Source organism: Theropithecus gelada, chromosome 15, assembly GCF_003255815.1.
Source record: "Theropithecus gelada isolate Dixy chromosome 15, Tgel_1.0, whole genome shotgun sequence".
NCBI classification, from domain to species: Eukaryota; Metazoa; Chordata; class Mammalia; order Primates; family Cercopithecidae; genus Theropithecus; species Theropithecus gelada.
In genome coordinates, this window is record NC_037683.1 from 35,732,451 (window position 1) to 35,759,444 (window position 26,994).

Sequence of the window (26,994 nt, forward strand, 5' to 3'; positions counted from 1 at the left end):
CAAGAAAGCAAGTATAACCTCACAGGTATAACCAAAATTTAGTGGGATGGAATTCAATATTGGTCTATAAACACTGAAGCTCTAGTAGATGAGTAAACTGTTTCAAATAAACAAGCTTACTGAAACATTTACTGAGCGTCTTCTACATGTTACTAGTGTGGCACACTAAGAACAGAGAGTTAAGACCTGCCTCTCCTGTCTCCCAAGTTAGAGTTCATACCCTGGTGGTCCACACAAGTCACATGCCTGAACAAACACCAAGAGAACCACGGCAATACAACACAGAGAGGAACATGGCAGCATCCCTGGTTTTAAGAGGGGGAAGAAAGTGAATGCTACCCACTTAGCAATTGAGCATAATGTCAACTCTGAGTAAAACCGTACAACAGAATACCAAAGGGAGGGTTCGTGGGCACTTAGACAAGAAAGAGGTGACCAGTAAGAGCCAACACGTGTACCTGAGTAAGCCATTCCTGGCTAAAGTCTTGTCCTTTTTTGATAGAAGAATGGAAATTGGGAAATACATAATATACCTGAATTTTATTAAAATTTATTCATCGTAACTCTAGTAATAGTTCAGGGGATAAGATGGGATGAAATGGACTAAAGTACAGGTCAGCTGTATAGGAAACTGCCAGAATCGTCTTGAGAAAAGAGGTGACCAGCTTAAGAGAGTGATTGTCTAAAGAGAGGATCTGAAAGGAAACGTTTAAAAATAAAAATAAAATGATAAATAATATCAAGGACAAAAGATACTGCCATTAGGGGTTTCTCAAGGAAACAGGCCAGCCAGGCCACCCTACAGTGAATGCCACAATCAGGAGGTGTTCCCTAAATAAACATGCAGACATAAATTTATTTATGTCTGCATATTAATCAGATAATAGAAACCTGGGAAAGGAAGAGCACATACACTGGATAATAAAAATAAAAGCTCAGGCTGGGCGAGGTGGCTCACGCCTGTAATCCCAGCACTTTGGGAGGCCGAGGTGGGCGGATCATGAGGTGAGGAGATCGAGACCATCCTGGCTAACACGGTGAAACCTCGTCTCTAATAAAAATACAAAAAATTAGCCAGACGTGGTGGCAGTCGCCTGTAGTTCCAGCTACTCAGGAGACTGAGGCAGGAGAATAGCGTGAACCCGGGAGGCAGAGGTTGCAGTGAGCCGAGACCGTGCCACTGCACTCCAGCCTCGGCGACAGAGCGAGACTCTGTCACAAAAAAATTTTAAAAAAACAAAATAAAATAAAAAATAAAAGCTCATGACAGTCTATAAAGCTGGGCAAAAATCAACAGCTTTAAATGTCTTGCAGAAAATTCCAACTTCATACTTATATTCTTAAAATTCTACAAGAAACAACAGCACAAAAGGGAAAGTTGGCTTTTTTAAGGGCTTTTGGTGAACAGCAAGGTAATGTAAGTGAAGTCGTTGAAAAAGCAAATTCAACATTAGGCAACATTAAGAATCCAGAAGAAAGGACTACCTATACCTACTTTAGTGAGTTGCTTTTTGCATACCCCACTTTAAGAAAATTGTTGGCCAGGTGTGGTGGCACCCGCCTGTAATCCCAGTACTTTGGGAGGCTGAGGAAGGCCGAACACCTGAGGTCAGGAGTTCGAGACCAGCCTGACTAACATGGTGAAACCTTGTCTCTAATAAATACAAAAAATTAGCTGGGTGTGGTGGTGCATGCCTGTAATCTCAGCTACTCGGGAGGCTGAGGCAGGAGAATTGCTTGAACCCAGGAGGTGGAGGTTGCAGTGAGCCGAGATCGCGCCACTGCACTCCAGCCTGGGCAACAAGCGCGAAACTCCGTCTCAAAAAAAAAAAAGAAGAAGATTGTTAAAATAGAACTCAGATCAATGAAAGAGACTTGGACAGTCATAAATTATGACTAACTGAATACATGCACTGAATTCTGCTCCCTTCTAAAACTCCACTGAAACAATAGAGGGATTTAAAATATTTGGAACTATGAAGCAGGTGGGAGAATAAATTGACCTAGTACACTCCAAAAAGCTGAATCCCGAGCCAGCAGTGGGAAAAGACAGGAAGTGAACCCACTTACGCCATAAAACTCCCTCAAAACTCAGGAATTCGTGGTTTAATATATCTCTGGAACTGGAGATGACAATGGGGCTAAAAATGAAGGATTCATTGGGCTGCATGAGAGCTTTCAGATCTTCTCTGCAGTTGGACAACTGCCCCTCTTCTACCCAGAAGAGCTGGACCACACACAGGTACCACACAGAAAACAAAAGGATGAAGTGGAAGTTTACACACTGAATATTGAAACCAACACCCACCCCAACGTTCTTTCCCTGCTTGAGTACCAGGACTCTGGCAGCCAGACTAATATCCTTTCCAGGAGCTCAGAAGAGACTTCTCTCGGGAAATCTGATGAGTCCAAGAGAAATGACCAAATGATACTGACACTTAGTGTTTCCCAAAGAAAAAGGCGAGCCAGACCACTCTACAGAAAGTGCTACAGCCAACAATCCCATACCCAAATAATACAATGCTTTCCAACAATCTTCTAGGGCCCTGTCCCTAAATATTAATAATAACCAGAGCTAAGGATGACCAGACATTTAAGGAATCTTTTACCATGACAAACAGAAAGAAATTACTTGGAAGAAAAAGATGATGCCGTTGCAGAGAAGTGAAATTAAAACACACACACAGAGATAAGAACAGATGATGTAAAAACAAAAAACAAACAAACAAACAAACAAAAAGATTACTGAAGACAACAAAAGCACCCACTAGGAAATTAGAAATCATGGCAGAAATAAAAACACAATAGAAATACTGAAAGGTAAATTAAGGAAATATATTGCAATGTGAAGAAAAGACAAGGAGTTCAAAAATACTTTTAAAAGGTAAGAAAATTCAGAAACAGGGGGAAGAGATGGGGGTAAAAAATCCAAGAACGAATTAAGAAAAAATTTTCCCAACTGCAAACCAGAAATTTTCAGATTGAAAGAGCCCACACTGTATCCAGCATAATGGATAGAAGGCCCATCGGTGAAAAATGTCAGAATGTGGGTTATAAGGAAGATCCTAAAAGGTTTGAGAGAGAGTAAGTTTAATATGAAGAATCAAGAATCAGAATAGCAGACTTCAACAGCGACCCTAGAAGTCAGAAGGCAATGGAACAACTCACTTAAAATTCTGAGGAAAAATAATTTCCAACCTAGAATTCTGTATCCACTCAACTATTACATATGTGACATAAAAATAAAAACATGCAAGGTGTCAAAAAACTTCCCTCATGGAGCCTTTCTCAGTAAGCTACTGAAGGAGGTATTCTACCAAATCAAGGGAATAAACCAAGAAAAATAACACCAGTACAGAAACACTGATGGGGAGGAAAAAACTCAAAGAAGGCTTAAATAAATGGAGAACTACACCACACTCATAGATTGGAAGACTCAGTATTATTTGACAATTAATTCTTCCCTAAAGGATCCATACAGGGATGCAAGCCAAATCAAAATCTCAGCAAAATTTTTTGTAGATATTGACAAGCTGATTCTAAAATGTATAGGGAAAGGCAAAAGAACTACAATAGTCAAAATAACTTCGAAAAGGAAGGAAAAAGTTAAAGGACTCACATAAACTGATTTCAATATATACTATAAAGCTACAATAATCATCAAGACCATACAGTACTAGTATTAAGACAAACAAATGGATGAAACAGAACAGAAAGTTCAGAAATAGATCCACACATATACGGTTGATATTTGAGAAAGATACAAAGGCAATTCAATGGAAAACAGTCTTCGTCAATACATTGCACTGAAATAAATAGATATTCATACACACACAAAAAAAAAACCAAAAAACCAACTCAACCTTATATAAAGACTGACAAAATGGATAATAGACCTAAGTGTAAAATGTAAAACTAGAAATTTTTAGAATAAAACATAGGAGAAAATATTTGTGACCTTGGACTAGGCAGTGTTCCTAGCTAGATATCAAAAGCATAAATCACAAAAGAAAAATTGATAAAATAGACTTTTGTCAAAATTTTAAATGTTTGTTCTTTGAAATATTGAAAGAATGAAAGAACAATAAACATACTAGGAGAAAATATTTGCAAGTCTCATATCTCATAAAAGACTTGTATCCAGAATGTATAAAAGAACTCTCAACAATAAGAGATTAAATAGTACACTCCAAAAAGCTGAATCCCGTGCCAGTGGTAGGAAAAGACAGGAAGCAAACCCACTTACTCCACAAAACTCCCTCCACTAAATAAGCAATGAAGGCCAATCATGGTGGCTTACGCTTGTAATCTCAGCACTTTGGGAGGTCAAGAAAAGAGGACTGGTTGAGGCCAGCAGTTTGAGACCAGCCTGGGCACACAGTGAGACCCTGTCTCTACATAAAAATGAAAAATAAATAAAACTTAGCCAGGTATGGTGGCACACACCTATAGGCCTAGCTACTTGAGAGGCTAGGACAGGAAGACCGTTTGAGCCCAGGAGTTTGAGGCTGCAGTGAGTTAGGAGTGCACCACTGCACTCCAGCCTGGCTGACAGAGTTAGACCACGTCTCTCAACACACACACACACACACACACAGCAATAATTCGAAAGATACAACACCAAGAAAGATATACAGATATTAAATAAGTACATGAAAAGATGTTCAACATCTCTGGTCCCTAGGAAAATGCAAATTAAAACCATAGTGGGATATCACTAAATGTCTATGCCAACAATTTAAAAAATAAACTGACAATACCAAATGCTCACGAGGATATGGAACAATTAGAACTCTTCTTATACATTGCTCATGGGAATGCACAATGGTACAGCCCATTTGGAAAACAGTTTGGCAGATTCTTACAAACATTCACTTACCATACAATCCAGCAATTCCACTCCCAGATAGTTACCGAAGATAAATGAAAACGTTCACACTGCATATAAGTGTTTATAGGAGCTTTATTAATAATCACCCCAAACTGGCAACAACCCAGTGTTCTTCAACTGGTGAATAAACTATGATATATTCATATAATGGAATACTACTTAGCCACAAAAACAAACTATCGATGCATGCAATAGCACGGATGCATCTCAAACGCATTATGCTGAAGAAAAGAAGCCAAACTCCAAAAGGTTACAAGACTGTATGATTCCATTTATATGAATTCTGGAAAAAGCAAAACTACAGGGATAGATCAGTGGTTGCCAAGGGTAGAGGAGTGATCTGATGACAAAGGGGCAGCTCGAGAGAATTTTTGGAAGTAAGAACTGTTCTGTGTCTTGGTACTGGTGGTAGTGGCTTCATAAGGCCATGCATCTGTCAAAGCTCATAGAACTGTAGAACAAAAAGTGAATTGTACTGCATGTAAATTAAAAAATAAACTTTTAAAAAACACGTGGGATCCAGATAGTTGGGAATCCAATACAAGAAAGATTAAGAAAATACCAGGTATGGGCTGGGCACAGTGGCTCACGCCTGTAATCCCAGCACTTTGGGGGCCGAGGTGGGCAGATTGCCTGAGGTCGGGAGTTCGAGACCAGCCTGACCAACATGGAGAAACGCCATTTCTACTAAAAATACAAAATTAGCCAGGCGTGGTGGCGCACACCTGTAATCCCAGCTACTTGGGAGGCTGACGCAAGAGAATCACTTGAACCCAGGAGGCAGAGGTTGCAGTGAGCCAAGATCATGCCATTGCACTCTAGCGTGGACAACAAGAGCGAAACTTCATCTCAGAAAAAAAAAAAAAAAAAATTCCAGGCATTATGTGACAGGAGATCTTAAATTGACAGCTTTATAAAAAAGCAGGCATGAGAAGTGTCCAGCCCAGTTTGGAGGAATGGGAGAGATCTATTCAGAAAATTAAAACTGAAAGAATATCTAAGGTATCTGAGCTTACTCAAAGGAGATTCACACAACTAGGTGAGAGTTTATAAGCCAGTTACAAGTGCAAATTACTAGAAAGCTGGGTAGACAGTAGAATAAGACAACCATGATCTCCAAGAGTGACAAATGATGAAATATAACATGACTTAGCTGTTAAGAGCAACCACTTAGTCATAAGATGAAGACTAAACATTAGGCAGGGTGCGGTGGCTCACACCTGTATTCCCTACACTTTGGGAGGCCAAAGCAGGAGGATGACTTGAGTCTGAGTTCGAGACCCTCCTGGGAAACATAGTGAGAACTCATCTCCACAAAATAATTTTAAAAAATCAGCTAGGTGTGGTGGTGCAAATCTGTGGTACCAGCTATTCAGGAGGCTGAGGTGGGAGAATCACTTGAGCCTGGGAGGTTGAGACTGCAGCGAGCTATGATCACACCACTGCACTCTAGCCTGGGTCACACAATAGACTCCATCTCAAAAAAAAGAAAAAAAGACTGAACATTGATCCAAAGTTATGATGATATATCTGTAGCAGAAGGATAAGGGCAACCCAAAGTAGGTGCATGGGATAGGGCAGAGGATGGCACTGGAAGACAAATCAATCTTCATCTTCTACAGTGGAGTCCAAAATTAATGTCAAAAATTGAAAAGCGAGGAGGCAGCAGTATAAGCAAATTAAAGATATATGGGGGAAAAGCAAAAGAATTAAAGAATTAAAAGTGGCGGTCTCAGGCAGCAGAAAATGGGGAGGTGGCTTTTTAAAATAACAAGCCCTAGAAATGCTTAACTCTTTAAAATACAAACATGTGAGCTGGGCGTGGTGGCTCATGTCTGTAATCCTGGCACTTTGGGAGGCTGAGGCAGGTGGATCGCCTGAGGTCAGGAGTTCGAGACCAGCCTGGCCAACATAGTGAAACTCCGTCTCTACTAAAAATACAAAAAATTAGCTGGGCATGGTGCCGGGCGCCTGTAATCCCAGCTACTCAGGAGGCTGAGGCAGGAGAATCACTTGAACCCAGGACGTGGAGGTTGAGTGAGCCAAGATCGCGCCACTGCACTCCAGCCTGGGCAACAAGAGTGAAATTCCATCTCAAAAACAAAAAACAAAAAACAAACAACAAAAAAACACATACTTGTGTAACTGATAAAAATAAAAATTACATAGATTTAATAATCAAAGCATAAAAGGAAAGTAAAGAAGTGGCCCAGAACAGTAAAATTTCTGAAAGTCTGACATTCAGACATGGTTGTAAAAACTAAAGGTGTTTAACTTTAAAACACACACACATACCTTGGCACACACCAATTTCAGTTTTTTATTCTGTTTGGCTAATGGATGCAGAATCAGAACAATAAAGTTACATGGACACGGAGCTCGGTAGTACAAAAAGAAATTTCTAATAACTGCCCGAATGTAGAACAAATGTCTCAGGAAGCAGTAAGTTATCTGTTGCTGGAAGTGTTTAAACAAAGACTGAACAAAATCCATGTAGAGGATGTGATACAAAATTCATGGCTACCTTGGTAGACCTCTTAAGTCCCTGACAGTTGTGCAGTTCTGTAAAAGGATTCCATGTGACAATTTCCTTTGAATCAGTATCATTCTAAAATAGGACTAGAAACACTGGTACCTGAGTGCCTGAGGTGAAGAAGCTCAGGCACTCAGTACATTTGTGCTTCTTTTTCCTTTTATCCTACCTCCAGCTCCTTTCAGCTTTTGGCTTTTCATTTCAAAAGTCTTAAATATATTTACACTTTATTACAAATTACCTAAAACATTTTTGGAACCAAATGAGACAAAAAAACATAAAGAGCATAAAGAGAAAATGTATGTCTGGATGGGAGAAAACTGGAAGATAAATGAGAAGGTGGTCTGATGTAGTGGTAGGAAACAAATTGAGGAGTTGGGTGTCCCTGAATCCATTCTGGACCCTGTAGTTCAGTGGCCATGGAACATTAAACAGGTCACTGTGCCCAGTTAGGTATGAGACTCCGGGACTATGGCAAGAGCACTTGGGTTTCCTGGCAGGGTGATAGGGCAGAGATATACGACTAAGTCATAAACACATAAGAGCAACAAAAGAGCCACCATAGGTTAGTCAACAGCGACAGAAGAATACTTTTGATGTGTTCTACTTTAAAATTTCTAGAATCTGCTCTATCAAAGAACAAAACTCATTTATTAGCTTAAAAACTGGTCATTTCAACATGAAAATTAAAACATTACCCATAGTATAGGTACAATCTTTTCAATGAGACTGCCTCAAAAGTCATTGTAACTTGCATATAGGCATTTGAAGCTTTGTTATTTTCTTACTCAAAGACGGTATTTTTTTTTCACTCTGTATAATAAAATGTTGTCATGCCTACAAACACAATAACTTTATCCTAAAGTTTACTGAACTTCATCCTTACCAGTTAAGCAGAAACACACACCAAACTTCAAAAATAACATCTATGTTCCTTTAGGGCATTTTTGTATTTCTAGTTTTTAGTTTTGAAAATTAGTTTAAAATCTAGCAAGGAATTATCAGTGCTTTACACCTTGTAAACTATACTAATATTTAGCTATATAAGAAACACAGGGCCAGGCACAGTGGCTCACGCCTGTAATCCCAGCACTTTGGGAGGCCAACGCGGGCGGATCACCTGAGGTCAGGAGTTCGAGACCAGCCTGACCTATATGGTGAAACCCCGTCTCAACTGAAAATAAAAAAATAAAATTAGCTGGGTATGGTGGTGGGCGCCTGTAGTCCCAGCTACTTGGGAGGCTGAGATAGGAGAATCACTTGAACCTGGGAGGCAGAGGCTGCAATGAGCCGAGATCGTGCCACTGCACTCCAGCCTGGGCGACAAAGTAAGACTCCCTCTCAAAAAAAAAAAAAAGTGAGAGAGAGAAACAGATTCAGCTGTGCTTCTGGCACACTGACAAAGCTACACCTCTCCGTAGCATCTCCCTTAACAGACGGCACACTTACTGAAGGAAAAGTCTCATTCTTTGAGCCCAGCACTTAGCAGCCTGAGCAGCACACCAGCCCATAAACATTAAACAGAACCAAAGCATGCAGCCAGTTTGGAATTCTCTTTCTATTCTACCGATATTCTTGGTTCTTTTGTTTTACTTTTCAGCATCTTCCCTTTGTCCTGAGTTTCCTTATTGCTGCACTGTGCAGAAGCAGTGCTGCTTGTCACCTTCCTGGTCACACTCTGAACAAAATACTTAAGACTGGAGCTTTACCCAGCCTACTCCCAGGCAGGCACTGAGAAAATGGGCCAGAAGAGCTTTCATTACGCTCTGTAGGCCAGAAACAAGAGGTGTGCCGCGGAGAAATGGGGGAAAGGGGTGTGGCAGAATGGAAAGAATGTTCTCATTCTTATATAACAAATCTATCGTCCAGTGCTGATTACCTGTCATACTGAGGTTTTGATGAGGCCCAGAGGGTTCTAGCTTATGATGTGCCTTTTTTTGCTGATTGGCTAATATTAATGTCTTCACCAAGACTTCATTGTAACCTAGGAACACAAGCTAGCAAGGTAGGGTTCAAAAGTCCACCAGAATTAAACATTTTGAATGGTAGCTAGTTTTAATTTTCAGGTTCATTCCCATTTCTCTCCATTGGCAAGTTATATTCGTTTTAACCATAGTCTTGACAAGTATTAGCACCACAAACTAAATGTTTAGTCTCTGAATACTCCATCCCTGTTCCATATGTATTCAATAAACATTTATTGAGGATCTGTTATTTGCTTGGCCCATCATCCCTGTCCTCAATTCCTTCTCCAATAAAAGAAGCATTCCATCTCCAGATGGCCATTTGGAGTTTAAGTGATAACTGTAACTGCCCCTCTGCTGCAGCAGACTTGAAGGAAGGAGAAAATCCTCCAGTGCAGATGACGGCTCCCCTTCTTGCTGTTGGCCCAGCTGACCCCACAGCAGTTCATATTATTAAGTTTCAAACTTGAAGGATCCCTTTGTCAACCATTTACCCTACCTGATATCCCTTGGAGATCTCAAATCACTAATCTGAAAAACAATGATTCAGGTGAAAGGGTTTTAAGTTATAATATACTTGAGTGACTTGAAATGTACCTACTTTTGCCAGTATTTTAAAGAAAAACATGAAGTTTGTGATGTGCTTAAACTCAGTTTCAGAGCTGAGTGATTCTTAGCTGAGTCACCTGATCCAACAACCTTATTGTTGCTTCTGTTTCACAGAAATCACTTTTGTTGTCATTTAGGAGAATGAAATTGAGAACCAATATTTCAAGCAGTGTTAACTCAAAGTGTGCTCTGCAGGACAGCAGTTCGAGATATAATGAAAAAAAATTTAAAGGACAGAAGTCCAATAAAGGCCAGTTAAGCAAAGTTAAACTGGTTTCCTGCGAGGCAGGGCGATGACCCTAAATATATTAATATGTATGATTACTTTTCAAATAGGGTTGGGGGGCGGGGAGGGGGTGGTATGAAGTGAACAAAAAGAACCTGTCAAACTTTTCTGACCTCAGAACCCTTTTTTTGGCAGAACACCTTATAGCCCTGGTGCTTTGGAAGCACATACTTGGGAGAAATCCTAATTAAGATATTCTTATATAAGAAACATTTGGATCTTTAAAAGGGATGGCATGTAGAGCACCATTTATCATAGAGCCTGATTTAAGTAGCAGATCCTTCCTCACCCAGAATGCTCCCAGCTCAATTTGCTTGTTGCAACCTCAAGATAAGTAAATGTTTCCACTTGGTCTTAGTTTACTTTCTCAGATTACATTAAATTATAAACTTTTTAAAACTAGCAGCAAACTAGAATTGCTTTCAGTTTTAAAATGAAGTGCCTTATTAAATTATTATTTTCAAACTTTCATCAGCAGTGTACATTCAAAAATGTTTTTCTTGATGAAAAGTATGACTAGTTTCAAAATATGTCAAAATATATTTAAAACTTGGTATCTTTAGAATTGTCTTCCAACACTTGTGGTTTCAAAATCGTCATGAAAATACAAAACCACAAGCAAAATAGATTTGGAAAAACTTTCGAGGCTTAGTAAGCAAGGAATAAAACTCTCTTAAATATGCTGAGTTTTTAAAGTGAAGTTTATCATTTTAAAAATTCCAGCTCTTGCTCTGATGGTAGGAATCTCTGCCTTCGTAACTTGATCTTAATGTGCACACTAATCATTTGTGCTCCAGAGTCAACTTCATTGAGGCCATTTTCTTCACCCTTTCCTCTCTTACTACTCTCCAGAGCCTTGTTGGTACTCAATATTAATAACACAAGCGTCAATTACATTAACCCTTTTGGAGACCATGAATCTCCAAAGACTGACTAACTATATAAATATCCATTCCTTATTTAAAAGTGTATTTTCAGGAATTGGTGAATTATGGGGAAAGAACACAATTATATTCATAAGTAGTAAACTTGCTGCTATGATAGACTTGCTCAGACTTAGTTCTTAGAAGAAAATATGGAAGGGCCCAGAGGAAATGCACAGTAGCCATTGGTCCTTACTCAGAGTCTGAAGTTTATAACCACCACTTTCAGACTCTGCTCTAAACTGTCATACCCTGGCCTCTATAGTTTGAGGTGCACTGATTTAAAACCAACCTACATATAGACTTTAAAGAGAGAACAAACAGGCACAGTGGCTCACACCTGTAATCCCAGCATTTTGGGAGGCCAAGGCGGGCGATCACCTGAGGTCAGCAATTTGAGACCAGCCTGGCCAACATGGTGAAACCCCATCTCTACCAAAAAAAAAATATATATATATATATACATACACACACACACACACACACACACACACAAATTAGCCGGGTGTGGTGGTGGGCGCCTATAATCCCAGCTACTTGGGAGGTTGAGACAGGAGAACCGCTAGAAGCCGGGAGGCGGGGGATGCAGGGAGCCGAGACCACGCCACTGCACTCCAGCCTAGGCAATAGAGCAAAACTCTGTCCCCCCCAAAAAAAAGAACAAACAGCAAACAGCACACAGAATCTCTGAATTTAAGTGACAGAAATGTGGTATCTAAGGTACATTCAATCTACCATTTAATACAGTAGTTCTCAGAACAGCAGAGGGAAATACAGCAGAAGTGCACAGGCTTGGAACTACTCCCGATTTTACACTACGTGGGTGATCTTAGGCAAGGTAGCTAAGCCTTTCTGAGTTTGTTTCCTCATCTGTAAAATGAGGCTAACTGGGTCCCACCTGAGAGTTGTGAGAATAAAATGAGAACTGTATGTAAAGCACTTAGTCCAGAGGCTACCACACAGTAAATCCCCAGCAATGATTGGTGTTCTCTATGTTCTATATGCTCATGACTTAAAGCATTTTCTGAAATCCAGTTCTGGGTCTTCAATTGCCTATGGAAATACTACCTGGAGGTATTAATATCAGTACCACCTCAAGTCAGTCCATACAAAACTGAATTCATCTTCCCCTCTCCACATACTATATAATACCCTTCTTCCACAATGTGGCATTCGAAACATCTGTGCTAGTTCCTTCTTCATTCCACATATCCAGATTAAGTCAGGAAGGTCTATTTTATTTCGACTCCACAATGTCTGTTCTCTGTTTCCTGTTTACACTGGTATGAGTTACTGAACAGCTTCCTGGGTGGCCTCTGCCTTCCATTTCTCCCATTCAGGTGCAGATATGCTGTCAAATTCATCTTCCTTAAACCACTCTGAAAATCCCTCCATGGCTGCCCATTTTCCTCCCCTTCAAATATGAATGCCTTCCCCACATGTAACATCTCTTCACTCCACTCTGGTCAGGTCTCCTTTCCATGCTGACAAGTTATTGTCTGCTTTCTTGCCTTTGATCAAGCCATTCCTTTCCACTGGAATGCCCTCTTCTCTCCCTGCTTTCTACTAAAATCTGTCTGCCCTTCACTGTTTCTAAACCCCACTCTTCCAGACCAGATCTTTTGTTGGAGAATCATTTTTAGGTAGCCCACTCCCAACTATTCCTTCCTCTCTTGGTTTCCCCATCCCCTGAACTCCTCACCACCCAATTTAGCCTCTCATAATTTGTTTCTCTTTGCATTCATTTTCCAGACACAGTTTACAATCTGGGGGCCAGGCGTGGTAGCTCATGCCTGTAATCCCAGAACTTTGGAGGCCAAGATGGGCGGATCCCTTGAGCCCAGGAAGTTGAGACCAGCCTGGGCAACATAGGAAGACCTCATCTCTACAAAAAAATACAGACTGGGCACAGTGGCTCACATCTGTAATCTCAACACTTTGGGAGGCCAAGGCAGGCAGATCATCTGAGGTCAGGAGTTCGAGACCAGCCTGACTAACATGGTGAAACCCCATCTCTACTAAAAATACAAAATTAGCCAGGCGTGGTGGCACATGCCTGTAATCGCAGCTATTCGGGAGGCTGAGGCAGGAGAATCGCTTGAACCCAGGAGGCGGAGGTTGCAGTGAGCTGAGATCATGCCATTGTACTCCAGCCTGGGCAACAAGAGCAAAACTCGGTCTCAAAAAAAAAAAAAAAAAAAAGTCCAGGCGCGGTGGCTCACACCTGTAATCCCAGCACTTTGGGAGGCCAAGGCAGGTGGATTACCTGAGGTCAGGAGTTTGAAAGCAGCCTGGCCAGCATGGTGAAACCCCGTCTCTACTAAAAACACAAAAATCAGCCTGGTATGGTGGCAGATGCCTGTAATCCCAGCTACTCGGGAGGCTGAGGCAGGAGAATGCTTGAACCCAGGAGGTGGAGGTTAAAGTGAGCCGAGATAGCGCCACTGCACTTCAGCCTGGGTGACAGAGCAAGACTCCCTCTCAAAAAATAAAATTAAAATAAAATAAAATAAAATAAAATAAAATAAAATAAAATAAAATAAAATAAAAATAATACAAAAATTAGCTGGGCATGGTAGTACATGACTGTAGTCCCAGCTACTTGAGAAGCTGAGCCAGGAGGATCGCTTGAGCCCAGGAGATTGATGCTGCAGTGAGCTGAGATCTCACCACTGCACTCTAGCCTGGGTGACACAGACAGACCCTGTCTAAAAAAAAATAAAAATAAAAATAAAAAGTTTCCAGGTATTTTTGTAATCTTAAGAATGAAAGCCATATGCTTACATAATGAAACCAAAAGGAGAGTGGGTCTTTGGTAAACAAGGAGTGTCATATCAGCCCTGAAACCACTACTTCTGGACTTACTTTGGATAAGAAATACAGTTTTATCTGGTTTATCTAGTTTCTTTCAGTTTTCTGTCCTATGCAGCTGGATCCAACTCTTAAATGATACTCTGTCTCAAAATAAAATTATCTCAAGAATATAAACCAGGCTGGGTGTGGTGGCTCATGCCTGTAATTCCAGCACTTTGAGAGGCTGAGGTGGGCAGATTACTTGAGCTCAGGCATTTGAGACGAGCCTGGGCAACATGGCAAAACCCCATCTCTACAAAAAATACAAAAATTAGCAGGCATGGTGGTACCTGCCTGTAGTCCCAGTTACTCGGGAAGCTGAGGTGGGAGGATTGCTTGAGTCTGGGAGGTGGAGGTTGCAGTGAGCCAAGATCCATCACTGCACTCCAGCCAGGGTGACAGAGCGAGACCTTGTCTCAAAAATAAAATTTTTGGAAGTCAGGGTACCTTTCCAAACCTCAAACACAAAAACATTTTTAAGGGAAGGATTAATGGTTATTAGAACATCAGGGATATTTAGTTTATATTAATATTGTAATTTCTGAGACACATTCATGAGTTGTGCAGTTTGCTAAAAGCTTCTGAGGCAAGTTTTATTATTGTTTATATTTTACAGCTGGTGAAACTCAGGCACCAAAGGTTAAAGAATGTGGCCCAGGCCGGGCACGGTGGCTCACGCCTGTAATCCCAGCACTTTGGGAGGCCGAGGCGGGCAGATCACGAGGTCAGGAGATCGAGACCATCCTGGCTAACACGGTGAAACCCCGTCTCTACTAAAAATACAAAAAATAAGCCGGGCGTGGTGGCAGGCACCTGTGCTCCCAGCTACTCGGGAGGCTGAGGCAGGAGAATGGCGTGAACCCAGGAGGCGGAGCTGGTAGTGAGCCGAGATCATGCCACTGCACTCCAGCCTGGGCTACAGAGTGAGACTCTGTCTCAAAAAAGAAGAAAGAAAAAAAAGAATGTGGCCCCAAATAACTCACCTAGTGACAAGGTGGGATTCACATCAATATAGTCTGGCTATAGAGACCACCCTCCTCCCAGTACACAATGGTGTTCAATCCTCCGGATTCTAATAGCTGTTTAGAGAAGAAATAGCGAAAGGACTTCTGAGGAAGGCAAAAGGCCACTCAATGACTAAGGGAGGATCATTTAGTTGGCAATGAGGAAGTATAACAGACTAAATTCAAATGGATTTTAATAAGAAAAAGGAAGAAGCCGGGTGCAGTGGTTCATGCCTGTAATCCTAGCACTTTGGGAGGCTGAGGCGGGCGGATCACGAGGTCAGGAGATTGAGAACATCCTGGCTAACATGGTGAAACCCCGTCTCTACTAAAAAATACAAAAAATTAGCCAGGCATGGTGGTGGGCTCCTGTAGTCCCAGCTACTTGGGAGGCTGAGGCAGGAGAATGGCATGAACACGGGAGGCAGGGCTTGCAGTGAGCCAAGATCACGCCACTGTACTTCAGCCTGGGCGACAGAGCAAGACTCCGTCTAAAAAAAATTAAATAAAAATAAATAAATACATAAATAAATTAATTTTAAAAAGAAAAAGAAAGTTTCACAGCAAACATATGATGTTTTAAACTTTTTGCCATTATAAATAACGCTACAATAAAAAGATTCTTACATATAGCATTACTCAACTTTTGAATTACCAAAGGGTGTCAATTGTTTTAAGGCTTTTAATGTATCTCAAGAGGATCATTCCAATTTATTCCAGCAAATCAATAAAGTATATTTGAGTCAAAACCACTTGGGCAATTAATATTATTTTGTTAACTATTACCAAAGTTACAGATGTGAAAGGATGCCTCTTTGCTTTAATTTGGTTATTAACAAAATTGAACATATTTACACATTAGTTTATTTCCTTCTATAAATTATGTATTGCAAGGATGCCTTTTATATACTGTGAGAACTCTTTATATCAGAGATACTCTAAATAATGATGTGACTTTTCAGTTTAGTTATTAAAAAAAAAAATCCTGAAAGTAAGCAAGTTAAAAAAAAAAAGAAAACAGAGGCACTCTCTTTTTCCCTCTTTAGTATATTCCACTCAGTATTATAGCTCCTTAAGTGTATTAGCTGGAGGTGGAAAGAAAAATAAGGAAAATAAAAACTATCAGTTTTTTTATATCCAATTTTGAAACAGAGATAAACACAGACAGAAGTGAGACTTCAAAAGAGGCAGAAAAGGAGATTGTGAGCCAGAGAGAGAAGAGGTCATACCCCCAAGGTGCTCTTGAGGGACCATGGCTTGCAAGAATACTAACTCACTACTTAACCATTAATCCAACCTCAAAATGCTCTTCTTCATCTGAAGCTGTCCTTAGCTCAGAATGGGAAAGATGCAGTGGGGGTGGGCAAAAAAGAAAGACAGGGGTTTCAGCAATGGCTTGAGCAGCATCACTAGGACAATAAGAAGATAACTGTGTGACTTTGAACTACAAACTGTGAAGTTCATAATGGAGCTATAAGTAAAATGTTAGGAAACACTACAGAAGTCTGATTTAAAGACAAAAGAAGATGGCAAAACCATAGCAGAGAGTATCGGCTACCTATTCAGCCACCATGCCCGCTCCTGCATCCCTGCCGCCACCTTGCTGGCAAAGTCCTCCTTTAGTTCTGGTGTTGCTCTGCCCCTCACTTGATTCAGAGGGAAGTCCTGGTTAGTCTAAACCAATTGCAGAGTCCTTTGCCTTCCTCTCGTTACAGCTTGTTTAGGGATGAGTGTGCAGCCCTCTCTAATTCCCATGAAAGGAAAACCACTGGAGATTGTCAGCTCAGCAAAAGATGGTAAGAAGAGCCATAGCCATCTTGGGATCTTGAGGGGAGCTAATTAAGAAAAAGCTACCTTCCATAAAATGACAAAAAAGAAACAAGGAGAGAACTTATGGCCTTGCTGACATCATCAAGCCACTGAACTACCCAACCTAGAAGCTACCTTACCCCTTGACTTACAGGAGATAATCAATTTTCCTTAATGTTTTAGCTATTTGGATTTAAGAGTTTTTTAAAATTATTATTATTGGCTTGCTTGTTTGTTTAAGAGAGGGTCTCAGCCAGGCACAGTGGCTCACGCCTGTAATCCCAACACTTTGGGAGGCCGAGGCGGGCGGATTCACAAGGTCAGGAGTTCAAGACCAGCCTGGACAACATAGAAACCTTGTCTCTACTAAAAATACATAAAGTTAGCCAGGCATGGTGGTGGGCACCTGTAGTTCCAGCTACTTGGAGGCTGAAGCAGGAGAATTGCTCAAACCTGGGAAGCAGAGGTTGCAGCGAGTCGAGATTGCGCCACTGCACTCCAGCCTGGGCAACATAGTGAGACTCCATCTCAAAAAAAAGACAGGGTCCCGCTCTGCCACCCAGGCCGGAGTACAGGCACGATCATCGCTCTCTGCAGCCTCAACCTCCCAGACTCAAGAGATCTTCCTCCCACATCAGCCTCCCAAGTAGCCGAGACCAAAGGCACACAACACCATACCCGGCTAATTTTTTTTTTCTATTTTTTGTAGAGATGGGTCTCACTATATTGCCCAGGCTGGTCTAGAACTCCTGGCTTCAAGTAATCCTCTTGCTTCAGTCTCCCAAAGTGTTGGGATTATATGTGTGAGCCACCAAACCTGGCCTTTTTTATTTCTTATAGCTGTAACATCGTAAGTAGTTCATAATGAAGAATTTTCTGAGAACATAATCATCATTATATTATCACAAATCTACAAACAAACAAACAAACTTTAATACCTTCCTGCTACTTAAATATCTTGAAGTAGTCATCTGTTTTCAATTTTTCCATCTTCTTGCTGTTTTTTTTTACTTTACGTATTATAAACATATCCAGAAGTCAAACACTTACATTTAATAATTTTCAGCATTTCTGGCAACCTTAAAAATTGGAATAAAAAGTTGCTTTTAAGGGTTTCCCTACTAAATAAAAGTCTAAATATCTGGTTGTGGGATATTGTAGAGAGCAACTAAAAGGAATAATAATATATTCACAAAAAAATAAATTTCAGTGGTTTATCAACCAAATGTTTGTTAAATGAATCCTATTATGCAACATTATCATATTACGCAATAACAAAGGAGTCCCACCGGGGGAAAAAACTGGCATCCCTCTATTGAGTCTAATAAAACATACTGAAAAATGTAAATCTGTTTTTTAAATTGCCAAAAAAAATACTAAATTTTATACAATGCATAAATTCAAAATTGGAACATTATGCTATACTATATTCCAAATAAATGAGAAAACAAAAAGTACCAAAAAGGAGGAAATATTACTGTGTCAAAAACTTTAACTGTCTTCACAGAGTGAATTCCCACAGCAGAGATAACAATGTCTAACTCTTTAACGACTTAAATTTTTCACCAGCTCTAACACGTTTTCTTTACAATGCTTGCCATAAAGTCTCACCTATTTGTGCCTGCTATAAAAACATCAGCACTGTAAACCTGACTGGTCCATTACTTGAGTGCACTAGCCCTTTCCCATCCACCTTGACCCAGTAACTTACACCTTTATAAGTATACTTGCTTCATAAATGACATGTATACCTTCAACAGACAAGCTGCTTAAGAGAGCTGCTGAAAATTCTGTTAAGAATCTTCTAAAGAAGAATCTTTTTTACAATTTTATAATGAATTTTAAAACCCCAGCATTCTAAGGTAAAAGTTCAATCACCTCTATCCATGGAGGGAAAGAAAATATTTGTTAATTCATTCAAATATTTCATGAGTGCCTACCATGTATTGGTACCAGCTAAGCACCAAGATGGCAATAAACAAAGCAAACATGGGCCCTCTCTTCATCAACTCAGCCTAGAGCAAGGGTCAGCAAACATTTTCTGTAAAGGGCCACAGAGTAAATATTTACACTTGCAGGCCATAAGGCCTCTGTCACAACTACTCAACTCTGCCATTGTCATATGAAAGCAGCTACAGACAAGTAAATGAATTAGTATGACTGTGTCCCAATAAACCCTTACAAAGAAATTAAAATGTCATAATTTATGAAACTAATTTATCATGAAATCATATGCTTTTGATTTGTTTCAACCACTTAAAAATGTAAACACCATTCTTAGCTTGCAAGTCACACAAAAACAGGTAGCAGGTCAGATTTGGCCCATGGGCTGCAGTCTGTCACCTCCTAGTCTAGACATTAATATTAACTGTAAAATTATGTGTTTACTGCTTTAAGTGCTCACAGGAAAAACACATAAGGCTATGAGAGTTTAATGAGGAGACACGGCCTAGTTTGAAGGGATCAGAAAAGGCTTTTCCAAGGAAGTGACTTTCAGGCTGAAACTTAAAGCAACCAGCCAAAAGCCAGGGAGCAAAGCAAAGAGCCTTCTAGACAAGTGAACCACATATGGAAAAGCCCTCTAAGAGGAAGGAATATAACCCACTGAAGAATCTGTGAGGCTGCAGTGCAATGAGCAAAGAAAAGCACAGCACAAGGTGACCCTATAGAGAGATGGAGAACAGCCACACACAGGGTCTTATTGTCCAGGGTCAGGGGTTCTGGTCTTTGTCCTAAGAGCAATGGGAAACCATTAAAGTGTTTTAAATAGGAGAGGAAGACAATCAGCTTGGGATTTTTCAAAGATCACCAAGACTGCAATACGAAGAAAAATTAGAAGGGAGCATGAATAGTTACGGAGAGATCTGGGCTGGAGATGACAGAGGTTTGAACTAGAGTGCTGGCAGTGACGTTGAGAAGGTCAAAGAGGCAAGATGTGGTGACTAGATATAAAAGAGTGAGAGGCAGTTTCCCTACAGGACTCAAGTCTCCAGTTTCCATAACCAGGACATTGGCATCATTCAGTGAACCAGAGATAAAGTACTGAAAAAGCCAGGGGTGAGGGGTACAATTTTGAGGACAGATTTAAACATGCTGAGTTTGAGTTGCCTGTACAATATTCCAGTGTAGATGCTAATTAATCAGTTGGATATAAGGATCAGCGACGAGGACAGTAATTTAGTTTGGGAACTGTTAACATACAGACTGTAACTGAAGCCATACGAGGGATAAAATTACCTAGAGAAAGGGTAAGGAACAGTGCCTCTCAAACTTGGTGACACATGAGGGCTACCAGGGGAACTTTTAAAAGTTTTGATGCTGGCTACTCTGGGTGCACTACTATGGGTTAGCCCTGTTCTGCAAGAAGCAGTTATAAAAAAGAAAAAAAAAATTGTGATGCCTAGCCAGCAGTCTTGGACCAATACATAAGAATCTCTGGGAATAGGACCCAGGCATCACTTCCATAGTATTTGTAAACTTCTCCAAGTGATTCCAATGTACAGCCAAGGATGAAAGGAAAAGAAAACCTAAGACATTAAGAATTAATAGTACTGTACTACAGAAAGGACAAGAGATTAAGAGACTAAGGTTTCTAATCCCAGTTACCTCATAATGTATCTCTCTGACCTCAGTCTACTTCATATTCCTACATTCTAGTTTAGATCAACAGAAAAGTGATAGTAGGTTTATCTCGTATATCCCCTATAGTCCCAAAAATCTGAGGCAAAATGACCAAATTGAAATATTTCATTCTTTCTTTGCAGTTTGAGCAGGGGAAAGGGGAGCACAGAAAAACAACTATTAACCAATTACTGGTAGTAGAATATATATTTATGAATAATTTTCCCAGGCCAATAACATTTTTAAATGACTGTACTGTTAACACATCAAATAGTATTTGATAGTATAGTATTTGCTAAGCCTGGAAGCATTCTAGGTAGACTAGCTTTGCTGTACCATGCTACTCTCCAGATAGCAACTACAGGAAGTTCCAAATGGCGGCGTGAAATTTAACTTGGAAATTCTTTACTTCAAAATTTTATTAAGTAAACCTTTTCTAAAGATAAAAAAGTAGGCTGGGTGCAGTGGCTCACACCTATAATCCTAGCACTTTGGGAGGCCAAGGCAGGAGGATCGTTTGAGCCTGGGAGGTTGAGACCAGCCTAGGCAACACAGTGGGATCCTGTCTCTACAAAAAATTTTAAACATTAAAAAAAATAGCCAGGCATGATCTCGTACCTATAGTCTCAGCTACTCAGGAGGCTGAGGTGGGAGGATCACTTGAGCCCAGGAGATCAAAGCTGCAGTGAGCTATGATCATGTCATTGCACTCTAGCCTGGGTGACAGAGCAAGACCCTGTTTCAAAAAAAAAAAAAAAAAATTAGTAAACTGCAATTTAAGATTTGGGAATTGGCCTGGCGTGGCGGCTCATGCCTGTAATCCCAGCACTTTGGGAGGCTGAGACGGGTGGATCATCTGAGGTTAGGAGTTTGAGATCAGCCTAGGCAACATGGTGAAAACTTATCTCTACTAAAAATTAAAAAAAAAAAAAAATCAGCTGGGCGTGGTGGCAAGCGCCTGTAATCCCAGCTACTTGGGAGGCTGAGACAGTAGAATCACTTGAACCCAGGAGGCAGAAATTGCAGCGAGCCGAGATTATGCCACCACACTCCAGCCTGGGCAACAAGAGTCAAACATTGGCTCAAAAAAAAAAAAAAAAATTACCATTTCTACATTATTTTCCAATTTTGACATTAACTTTGATTTACATATTTTGAGGAGTAGATCCTCTACGCTAACAGCACAATATTCAGAAGAGGAAAGAAAAAAAGGCTTCATGCCATGACTTCTGTTCCCGTTAGATCAAGTTTACTTTGCAGGTCATAATTTAATTGAGCAACTTTAGTCTCTGTTGGTAATTCCCACTACACTCTTCAAATTCAATTTTTACCACCTGACTTCAAACTCCACAAAGCTGATATAGATGATGGTATTATTAAAATTCTGTTAAAGCACAGTTAGCATATGCAAATGTTAACCAGCATTTGTAAACCACTTCTGATTGTTTTTTATTACTCCCAAAACAGAATATGAGAGCTACAAAAAGACAGTTAAATATACAGCCTTCAATTTGAAGACCACAGAATGAGACAGTGGACAAAAGTCTCCTAAAGCTAGACAGACAAGGGGCAGTTTGTTCAACCTGAAAGATTCTCCTCCATCCCTCTCACAATTTCTAAGTTAGAACTGAAGGACACAGAACTTCACAGAACTTGCAAAATCTCCTGGCCTCCAAAGCACTGCTGTGAGAAATATGATGTAGCCATTAAGGACAAAGACTTATGGCAATTTGCTAAGTAATATTTCAAAAGATTCATTCAAACTGGTTTGTCAATGGGAAAGAGCATTTTAATAAATCTGAAGATTTACAAGTGAACTTTGAAGTTTAACATTACAAGGATAGAAATTATGTCAGGTTATACCAGAACAAACGAATTATAGGGAGATGGGGGTAAATTTTAAGAGCCTTAGGGAGGATTAGTACTGTAAAAAGAAACTCAAGACTATCTTACTTTTAAGTTCCCCTCAAAAGACTTTTAGGCAAAGACTATCATGTGTTGGTCGGTATTGAGCAATTACCAATATTAGTAAACACCTTGTAATGGTCATTAATGTTTTAAAAATAATTTTAAAAGTTCTTTAAGAGCCCTCACTCACTTTTAAGATCCTAGATGTACATAGCTGATACAGCACAAATTATTTTGCCAATAATCTGCTCCTCTAGCAATGAAATACTAGTATAGAATGTGACACTTTTCTTTGCTCTAAATCCTAAAACGGTATAATTATTTTGATGGGAAATTATGATACCCAGATACTGCCAAGAAAATGAAAATAATACCAGGACAGACTACAAGAGATCAAACTTTGGAAGACCACAAACTCTTTTATGAGAATCTACAACATAGTAAGAGACTGTAAGGGAAAATAAATTGTATTTCAAAAGTGAATCCCTGCTACAAAAAGAAAATGCACTTTATTCACATTGATAAAAACCTGCCAGAGCTTTAAAGTTGCTGAAGATACTGCTGAGAAAAGCTAAACTGAACTTCAGATTACCTCAAAGCACATTGTTTTCATGTGTTGTGTAGGTTATCATTAGAGTTTGCAGACAAGCTCTTTTAAGATGTTATAGTCACTGCTCCATCTAAAACATACACATTAAGCAGGTCATCAGGAGCAAAGGAAAACCTTGAACAATTTTACAAGCTGATGGTACCACTGAAAGAACAGAGATGTAGAAAAGGCAGGTAAGTTTTAACTTATACAGTCCAGGTTTGAGTTTAGAAGAGGACGGCTTGGCAGAATTAATCAACCAGCCTATAGAATTCAATGGGTCAGGGCTAGAGTCACATTCGATGCCACTTGCCAGTCAGAGGTTCAAATATATGTCTATATATTCCCTCCAGGGACTACTGCTGAGCAACTATTAAGTACAAACTACAGTGAGGCACTGCAGTGGATACACAAATAAGGAAAACAAAAACAGTTCTTGTGCTCCAGAAGCTTACAATCCAGTAGAAGCGATGAAACAAACATATTCTGAGTGAAAATACATTTGAGACCCCTGGTAGGGTGCGATGGCTCATGCCCGTAATACTAGCACTTTGGGAGGCCGAGGCGGGTAGATCACCCGAGGTCAGGAGTTCGAGACCAGTCTGACCAACATGGCAAAATCCTGTCTCTACTAAAAATATAAAATTAGCCAGGTGAGGTGGTAGTACATGCCTATAATCCCAGCTACTTGGGAGGCTGAGGCAGGAAAATCGCTTGAACCTGGGAGGCAGAGGTTGCAGTGAGCCAAGATCGCACCACTGCACTCCAGCAACCTGGGCAACAAGAGCAAAACCCCATCTAAAAAAAAAAAAAAGGAAGAAGAAAATACATTTGAGACCCCTAAGAGAGGCAGGAGAAAATGTGGAGTTGCAACCCTATTTTGCTTAAAAACACATATGGGAACAACAGTATTCTAAAACTGGTGATGCTCCTGAAAGGAGAGTTAAAATACCAGCAGATTAGTAACATTTCACAAATGAAGAAGGATGCCAAAAATCTCAAATAAGAAAAAAAAAAAAAAGATCAGTTCTTTGGCACAAAACCTGCTCCTCAATGCTCCACTGAACACTACAAGTCCTTAAAGCTGAACTTAAAAATGTGACAGCTGTTGATTGGTTACAGGAATCCACAGGAAAAAAAATGCACCCCTTGGGTGCATGACATGCATCTTATCTGTAGAACATGGCATGTTCTACAGTGAGAGGAGGTAAAAGAAAAGAAAATGTATATGATAGCATTCTGAAAAGTATGACGCTGAGCTAGACAAATGCAAGACCCACTACCTGTTTTAAAGCAGAGTTCTGGTGCAGCACCCATCCCTCCCAAATTTAATTGTTCACGCACTGAACAAGTCAACCATAAACTATCAATACTTTTCTGTCTTAAAGGCATTTCACCACCAAAAGAGAATGTAAATTGACTCAATTCTGAAAAGAAAGGCAATCTGAAAAACACCTTTTTGGTGAAAATTATATTTAAATATTAAAGAGCACCCAACTAGACCCCACAAAATCCTAACCAGCTGAAAGTTATGTGCAATTCTACGCCTTTATATGTTAATATGAAAACTCTGATATACCAAGCCTCTCCTTCCTAACACCTCTACATATAGTTTTTTCTTTGCTATTATAACTGAATAGGAATGTTTAACTACACTAATAAGCCTGACTATAATGCTAGTAGAAAAAAAAAAGAAAACCAAAAGGATAAGCAAACACTCAAAAAAAACAAAGGACTGGAGGAATAGGATGATAGGATGGATACCTAATAAAACATAAATGTCCCCATTCATCTGCAATTCTAGTCATTTTCTCTCTAACAGATCTCAGATTTTCAGAACAAGTATGCAGGTTATTTAAAACTGAGTTATATATAGTCATTTAGCAGCAGTAAAAACACTTCTGGCATTATCACAGATGCTAGATCTCTGGAGGAATTTTTTCCCCCCAAACTAGCATTTTTCTTCACCAACAACCATCCTTTATTTCTAAAAACAAGAACCCTTTCCTGCCCCCTAAAACAAACAAATCACAAACCACAGTTAAATTCTACGCTAATGAAACTGTGAGATTACATCCCAGGCGTTGTCAGAGCCTATTTTTCATACACCACCACAAGACAGTTTGATGCAGTATTCCTGATTGCTTTTTATAGTATTTGTAAATACACTCACTAATCCACTAAATTAGGTAATTTACAAACAGGTCCTCTCAGTTATTAGTGGCCAGTAGTCAAGTTCTATTACATTTGATCCTCATACAGTTGTCTAAACATATCCACCCAGGTTAAGGGCTCGGATCCGAGAGAAGGAGGTTGGCGAAATTTGGATGGGGGCAGGGTAGAAGCTGGGAGAAATCTCTGCATCTCAGCCCTCAGCGACAACATTCAGCCAGTGCCCACAGAAAAACTAAATTCGGAACCTCTTCCTCCTGTAACACTGGCAACAAAGAGGGAGTTTCCGTAACGCTCCCGTCACCCACCAGGTGCCCAATCTCCTTCCCAGCCCAGAATCCGCGCTCCCGCAGGGGCCTCCGAGTGCTAGGAGGCCGCGGGGCCCGGGTCACGGCACCAAGGGGGGATGGGGTGCAAGCGAGCAAGCGAGGTCTGCGGAGCGGGCCGTGGAAGGGCTCCGGGACCCGCTAAAACATCTGAACCCAGCCGGGGGGCAGCAGGCAAGAGAAAAGGGACAGAATATCTAATGAAGCAGAAACCGGAATTCGGTGGAAGAGGTGAAGAGCCCTTGCTGGGGGTACACCTGCGAGGAGCACAGAAAACAGGCGACGGATGGCGGGGAGACTCCACGGAGGTGGAAGAGAGGAGCCAGGCCCGGAAGAACAGAGAAGGGGATGCCACCTGGGGCAGAGGAGGCGCCAGTGCAGCCTCTACCTGCCGGCTGGCGGGACGGGCCGCTCAGGTGTGACTGGGAGGAGGGGGCCGAGTGGGGAAGGGGCCGGGAAGAGCTGAGGGCGCACCAGGGGACGAGCAGAGGCGCCTGCGAGTCGGCAGCCGCGGAGCAGCGCGCGGGCATCGGCGGGACCGGGGAGCCAGCGCGCGGGCATCGGCGGGACCCGGGAAAGGGAAAGGCGGCGTGGGGGTCTTTGGACTGCACGGTGCGCTCAAAGGAGGCTGGGGACAGCGAGAGGTATCGGACGGCGGGCGGCCGCCGAGCGACGCGGCGCACGGGAGGCATCCGGGCGGGCGGCCGGGAGGCGGGAGCCCCTCACCTGTGCGGCGGAGGAGGCGGAGCTGCAGCAGCCCATGGCGGGGCCGAAGGAGCCCGGAGGCGGCGCCGGGCGCGCAGCTACGCCCCGGAGCCCCTCGGCATGCGAGCCGGCGGGCGCCCGGGGAGGGCGCGGCCTGGCCCCGCACGGCTAGGCGGCGGCGGTGGCTGCAGCGGCGGCTGGTACTCAAGAGGCGGCGCGGCTAGGGGCAGACACCGGCCACATCCCCCGGCGGCGGCGGCTGCGCGGCTCCTGCTCTGCTCCTGCTGCAGCAGCTGCTCCCCAGCGGAAAGGGGCGGGCGGCGGCGGCGGCGGCGCCTCCCTCTGTTCCCCGCCTCCCGCCTCCCGCGCCCAGTCCCTCTCCCGCTCCCTCTCCCGGGCCGCCGCCTCCTCAGCGCCGCGCGCGTCTCCCATCAGACTCCCCGCCCCCAGTGCAGCGCCGAGCGGGCGGCAGGGCGGCGGCAGCCAGAACGAGGCCGGGCCCTTCCGCGCGTGTCAGAGACTGCGCGGCGCCGGGCTTATTTAGCGGTGGCACCGAGGCAGCTCTCTGCCTCGAGGCTAGAGGGCAAAGCGGGCTGAGGCAGACGAAGACCGGGCCAACTCGCTGCCGAAAAGGGGCCTGATTGCTTCCGGACCCGGGACGCAAGCGGGACTGCTCCCTCTCCCTACTGGGCGCACAACTCAGGATCCTGATGGCTTCTTACCGCTCTGTCGGCTCTTCTTCAGAGGAAAGCGTACATAAGAAACCTTTCCTGGAGAAAGAGTAGGTGATAAGAAGACTGG

The 26,994-nt window shown here is 41.8% G+C and overlaps 1 protein-coding gene across 3 annotated transcripts in view; it reads right to left on the reverse strand.

Annotated features, from left to right (window-relative positions):
- The window catches only part of SLC44A1 (solute carrier family 44 member 1), a 199,143-nt gene extending 172,615 nt beyond the window's left edge, over positions 1–26,528 (reverse strand). The window contains exon 1 of one of the 3 annotated variants that reach the window (XM_025359139.1): positions 26,215–26,508. In XM_025359139.1, coding sequence (XP_025214924.1) covers positions 26,215–26,250 — 36 coding nt within the window. In that variant the 5' untranslated portion in view covers positions 26,251–26,508. Of the gene's footprint in view, positions 1–26,214 lie in introns of all 3 variants that reach the window. The other 2 variants (XM_025359138.1, XM_025359140.1) reach the window with 2 other exon arrangements.
- Positions 26,529–26,994: the final 466 nt, after the last annotated feature.